This window comes from Sander lucioperca, unplaced genomic scaffold (genome assembly GCF_008315115.2).
Source record: "Sander lucioperca isolate FBNREF2018 unplaced genomic scaffold, SLUC_FBN_1.2 Unpl_8, whole genome shotgun sequence".
NCBI lineage: Eukaryota > Metazoa > Chordata > Actinopteri > Perciformes > Percidae > Sander > Sander lucioperca.
In genome coordinates, this window is record NW_023396420.1 from 69,785 (window position 1) to 76,325 (window position 6,541).

General features: G+C 58.4%; 1 protein-coding gene across 1 annotated transcript; it reads left to right on the forward strand.

Annotated features, from left to right (window-relative positions):
• Positions 1-253: 253 nt before the first annotated feature.
• Positions 254-3,419, forward strand: LOC116038060 (cuticle protein 16.5-like; the record flags this gene model as incomplete). The annotated part of the gene is made up of 4 exons (XM_035998895.1): positions 254-295; positions 2,043-2,074; positions 2,208-2,344; positions 3,165-3,419. Coding segments are annotated over 4 exons (466 nt in total), but the record flags the coding sequence as incomplete, so codon positions are not given.
• Between the last annotated feature and the right edge of the window lie 3,122 nt (positions 3,420-6,541).

Below are 6,541 nucleotides of genomic sequence, written 5' to 3' on the forward strand. Positions count from 1 at the left end.
AACGACAGCTGCCCCAGCAGTAACCACAGCTGCCCCAGTAGTAACCACAGATGCCACAGCATCAACCACACCTGCCCCAGCATCAACCACAGCTGCCCCAGCAGTAACAACATCTGCCCCAGCAGTAACCACAGCTGCCCCAGTAGTAACCACAGCTGCCCCACTATCAACCACAGCTGCCCCAGCAGTAACCACAGCTGCCCCATCAGTAACAACAGCTGCCCCAGCAGTAACCACAGCTGCCCCAGCAGCAACAACAGCTGCCCCAGTAGTAACCACAGCTGCCACAGCATCAACCACAGCTGCCCCAGCATCAACCACAGCTGCCCCAGCAGTAACAACAGCCGCCCCTTTAGTAACCACAGCTGCCCTAGCAGTAACAACAGCTGCCCCAGCATCAACCACAGCTGCCCCAGCATTAACAACAGCCGCCCCTGTAGTAACCACAGCTGCCCCAGCAGTAACCACAGCTGCACCAGCAGCAACAACAGCGGCCCCATCAGTAACCACAGCTGCCCCAGCAGTAACCACAGCTGCCCCAGCAGTAACCACAGCTGCCCCAGTAGTAACCACAGCTGCCCCAGCAGTAACAACAGCTTCACCAGCAGCAACAACAGCTGCCCCAGCAGTAACGACAGCTGTCCCAGTAGTAACCACAGCTGCCCCATCAGTAACGACAGCTTTCCCAGTAGTAACCACAGCTGCCCCAGCAGTAACCACAGCTGCCCCAGTAGTAACCACAGATGCCCCAGCATCAACCACAGCTGCCCCAGCATCAACCACACCTGCCCCAGCAGTAACATCTGCCCCAGCAGTAACTACAGCGGCACCATCAGTAACAACAGCTGCCCCAGTAGTAACCACAGCTCCTCCACCAGTAACAACAGCTGCCCCAGTAGTAACCACAGCTGCCCCAGTATCAACCACAGCTGCCCCAGTAGTAACCACAGCGGCCCCAGCAGTAACCACAGCTGCACCCGCAGTAACAACAGCTGCCCCAGCAGTAACAACAGCTGCACCAGAAGTAACCACAGCTGCCTCAGCATCAACCACAGCTGCCCCAGCAGTAACAACAGTGGCCCCAGCAGTAACATCAGCTGCCCCAGTATCAACCACAGCTGCCCCAGCAGTGACGACAGCTGCACCAGCAGTAACAACAGCAGCCCCAGCAGTAAACACAGCTGCCCCAGCAGTGACGACAGCTGCCCCACCATTAACCACAGTGGCCCCAGCAGTAACAACAGCTGCCCCAACAGTAACAACAACTGCCCCAGCAGTAACAACAGCTGCCCCAGCAGAAACCACAGCTGCCTCAGCAGTAACCACAGCGGCCCCAGCAGTAACAACAGCTGCCCCAGTATCAACCACAGCAGCCCCAGCAGTAACTACAGCAGCCCCAGCAGTAACAACAGCTGCCCTATCAGTAACCACAGCTGCCCCAGCAGTAACCACAGCGGCCCCAGCAGTAACAACAGCTGCACCAGCAGTAACCACAGCGGCCCCAGCAGTAACAACAGCTGCCCCAGTATCAACCACAGCAGCCCCAGCAGTAACTACAGCAGCCCCAGCAGTAACCACAGCTGAACCAGCAGTAACCACAGATGCCCCAGCATCAACCTCAGCTGCCCCTGCATCAACCACAGCTGCACCGGCTGTAACCACAGCTGCCCCAGCAGTCACTACAGCTGCCCCAGCAGTAACCACAACTGCCCCAGCAGTAACCACAGCTGCCCCAGCAGTAACAACAGCTGCCCCAGCAGTAACAACAGCCGCCCCTACAGTAACAACAGCTGCACCAGCAGTAACCACAGCTGCCCCAGCATCAACCACAACTGCCCCAGCAGTAACAACAGCTGCACCAGCAGCAACAACAGCTGCCCCAGCAGTAACGACAGCTGTCCCAGTAGTAACCACAGCTGCCCCATCAGTAACAACAGCTGCCCCAGCAGTAACGACAGCTGTCCCAGTAGTAACCACAGCTGCCCCAGCAGTAACCACAGCTGCCCCAGTAGTAACCACAGATGCCCCAGCATCAACCACAGCTGCCCCAGCATCAACCACACCTGCCCAAACAGTAACATCTGCCCCAGCAGTAACTACAGCGGCACCATCAGTAACAACAGCTGCCCCAGCAGTAACCACAGCTGCCCCAGCAGTAACAACAGCTGCCCCAGTAGAAACCACAGCTGCCCCACTATCAACCACAGCCGCCCCAGCAGTAACAACATCTGCACCAGCAGCAACAACAACGGCCCCATCAGTAACAACAGCTGCCCCAGCATCAACCACAGCTGCCCCAGAAGTAACGACAGCGGCCCCAGCAGTAACAACAGCGGCCCCAGCTGTAACCACAGCTGCCCCAGCAGTATCAACAGCTGCCCCAGCATCAACCACAGCTGCCCCTACATCAACCACAGCTGTCCCAGCAGTAACAACAGCGGCCCCAGCTGTAACCACAGCTGCACCAGCAGTAACCACAGCTGCCCCAGCATCAACCACATCTGCCCCAGCAGTAACCACAGCTGCCCCAGCATCAACCACATCTGCCCCAGCAGTAACCACAGCGGCCCCAGCAGTAACCACAGCTGCCCCAGCATCAACCACAGCTTCCCCAGCAGTAACAACAGCTGCCCCAGCAGTAACCACAGCTGCCCCAGCAGTAACCACAGCTGCACCAGAAGTAACCACAGCTGCCTCAGCATCAACCACAGCTGCCCCAGCAGTAACAACAGTTGCCCCAGCAGTAACATCAGCTGCCCCAGTATCAACCACAGCTGCCCCAGCAGTGACGACAGCTGCACCAGCAGTAACAACAGCAGCCCCAGCACTAAACACAGCTGCCCCAGCAGTGACGACAGCTGCCCCACCATTAACCACAGCGGCCCCAGCAGTAACAACAGCTGCCCCAACAGTAACAACAACTGCCCCAGCAGTAACCACAGCGGCCCCAGCAGTAACAACAGCTGCCCCAGCAGAAACCACAGCTGCCTCAGCAGTAACCACAGCGGCGCCAGCAGTAACAACAGCTGCCCCAGTATCAACCACAGCTGCCCCAGCAGTAACAACAGCTGCCCTATCAGTAACCACAGCTGCCCCAGCAGTAACCACAGCGGCCCCAGCAGTAACAACAGCTGCACCAGCAGTAACCACAGCGGCCCCAGCAGTAACCACAGCTGCCCCAGCAGGAACCACAGTGGCCCCAGCAGTAACAACAGCTGCCCCAGTATCAACCACAGCTGCCCCAGCAGGAACCACAGTGGCCCCAGCAGTAACAACAGCTGCCCCAGTATCAACCACAGCTGTCCCAGCAGTAACTACAGCAGCCCCAGCAGTAACCACAGCTGAACCAGCAGTAACCACAGATGCCCCAGCATCAACCTCAGCTGCCCCTGCATCAACCACAGCTGCACCGGCTGTAACCACAGCTGCCCCAGCAGTAACTACAGCTGCCCCAGCAGTAACCACAACTGCCCCAGCAGTAACCACAGCTGCCACAGCAGTAACAACAGCTGCCCCAGTAGTAACCACAGCTGCCCCAGCAGCAACAACAGCTGCCCCAGTAGTATCCACAGCTGCCACAGCATCAACCACAGCTGCCCCAGCATCAACCACAGCTGCCCCAGCAGTAACAGCCGCCCCTTTAGTAACCACAGCTGCCCTAGCAGTAACAACAGCTGCCCCAGCATCAACCACAGCTGCCCCAGCAGTAACAACAGCCGCCCCTGTAGTAACCACAGCTGCCCCAGCAGTAACCACAGCTGCACCAGCAGCAACAACAGCGGCCCCATCAGTAACCACAGCTGCCCCAGCAGTAACCACAGCTGCCCCAGCAGTAACCACAGCTGCCCCATCAGTAACAACAGCTGCCCCAGCAGTAACCACAGCTGCCCCAGCAGCAACAACAGCTGCCCCAGTAGTAACCACAGCTGCCCCAGCAGTAACCACAGCTGCCACAGCATCAACCACAGCTGCCCCAGCATCAACCCCAGCTGCCCCAGCAGTAACAACAGCCGCCCCTGTAGTAACCACAGCTGCCCCAGCAGTAACCACAGCTGCACCAGCAGCAACAACAGCGGCCCCATCAGTAACCACAGCTGCCCCAGCATTAACCACAGCTGCCCCAGTATCAACCACAGCTGCCCCAGCAGTAACCACAGCTGCACCAGTAGTAACCACAGCTGCCCTAGCAGTAACCACAGCGGCCCCATCAGTAACCACAGCTGCCCCAGCATTAACCACCGCTACCCCAGCACTAACCACAGCTGCCACAGCAGTAACAACAGCTGCCCCAGCAGTAACGACAGCTGCTCCAGTAGTAACCACAGCTGCTACAGCAGTAACGACAGCTGCCCCAGCAGTAACCACAGCTGCCCCAGTAGTAACCACAGCTGCCACAGCATCAACCACACCTGCCCCAGCATCTACCACAGCTGCCCCAGCAGTAACAACATCTACCCCAGCAGTAACTACAGCGGCACCATCAGTAACTACACCTGCACCAGCAGTAACCACAGCTGCCCCAGTAGTAACCACACCTGCCCCACTATCAACCACAGCCGCCCCAGCAGTAACAACATCTGCACCAGCAGCAACAACAACGGCCCCATCAGTAACAACAGCTGCCCCGGCAGTAACCACAGCTGCCCCAGCAGTAACAACAGCTGCCCCAGTAGTAACCACAGCTGCCCCAGCAGTAACCACAGCTGCCCCAGTAGTAACCACGGCTGCCACAGCATCAACCACAGCTGCCCCAGCATCAACCACAGCTGCCCCAGCAGTAACAACATCTGCCCCAGCAGTAACCACAGCTGCCCCAGTAGTAACCACAGCTGCCCCACTATCAACCACAGCTGCCCCAGCAGTAACCACAGCTGCCCCATCAGTAACAACAGCTGCCCCAGCAGTAACCACAGCTGCCCCAGCAGCAACAACAGCCGCCCCTGTAGTTACCACAGCTGCCCCAGCAGTAACCACAGCTGCACCAGCAGCAACAACAGCGGCCCCATCAGTAACCACAGCTGCCCCAGCAGTAACCACAGCTGCCCCAGCAGTAACCACAGCTGCCCCATCAGTAACAACAGCTGCCCCAGCAGTAACCACAGCTGCCCCAGCAGCAACAACAGCTGCCCCAGTAGTAACCACAGCTGCCCCAGCAGTAACCACAGCTGCCACAGCATCAACCACAGCTGCCCCACTATCAACCACAGCTGCCCCAGCAGTAACCACAGCTGCCCCATCAGTAACAACAGCTGCCCCAGCAGTAACCACAGCTGCCCCAGCAGCAACAACAGCTGCCCCAGTAGTAACCACAGCTGCCCCAGCAGTAACCACAGCTGCCCCAGTAGTAACCACAGCTGCCACAGCATCAACCACAGCTGCCCCAGCATCAACCACAGCTGCCCCAGCAGTAACAACAGCCGCCCCTTTAGTAACCACAGCTGCCCTAGCAGTAACCACAGCTGCCCCAGCATCAACCACAGCTGCCCCAGCAGTAACCACAGCTGCCCCATCAGTAACAACAGCTGCCCCAGCAGTAACCACAGCTGCCCCAGCAGCAACAACAGCTGCCCCAGTAGTAACCACAGCTGCCCCAGCAGTAACCACAGCTGCCACAGCATCAACCACAGCTGCCCCAGCATCAACCCCAGCTGCCCCAGCAGTAACAACAGCCGCCCCTGTAGTAACCACAGCTGCCCCAGCAGTAACCACAGCTGCACCAGCAGCAACAACAGCGGCCCCATCAGTAACCACAGCTGCCCCAGCATTAACCACAGCTGCCCCAGTATCAACCACAGCTGCCCCAGCAGTAACCACAGCTGCACCAGTAGTAACCACAGCTGCCCTAGCAGTAACCACAGCGGCCCCATCAGTAACCACAGCTGCCCCAGCATTAACCACCGCTACCCCAGCACTAACCACAGCTGCCACAGCAGTAACAACAGCTGCCCCAGCAGTAACGACAGCTGCTCCAGTAGTAACCACAGCTGCTACAGCAGTAACGACAGCTGCCCCAGCAGTAACCACAGCTGCCCCAGTAGTAACCACAGCTGCCACAGCATCAACCACACCTGCCCCAGCATCTACCACAGCTGCCCCAGCAGTAACAACATCTACCCCAGCAGTAACTACAGCGGCACCATCAGTAACTACACCTGCACCAGCAGTAACCACAGCTGCCCCAGTAGTAACCACACCTGCCCCACTATCAACCACAGCCGCCCCAGCAGTAACAACATCTGCACCAGCAGCAACAACAACGGCCCCATCAGTAACAACAGCTGCCCCGGCAGTAACCACAGCTGCCCCAGCAGTAACAACAGCTGCCCCAGTAGTAACCACAGCTGCCCCAGCAGTAACCACAGCTGCCCCAGTAGTAACCACGGCTGCCACAGCATCAACCACAGCTGCCCCAGCATCAACCACAGCTGCCCCAGCAGTAACAACATCTGCCCCAGCAGTAACCACAGCTGCCCCAGTAGTAACCACAGCTGCCCCACTATCAACCACAGCTGCCCCAGCAGTAACCACAGCTGCCCCATCA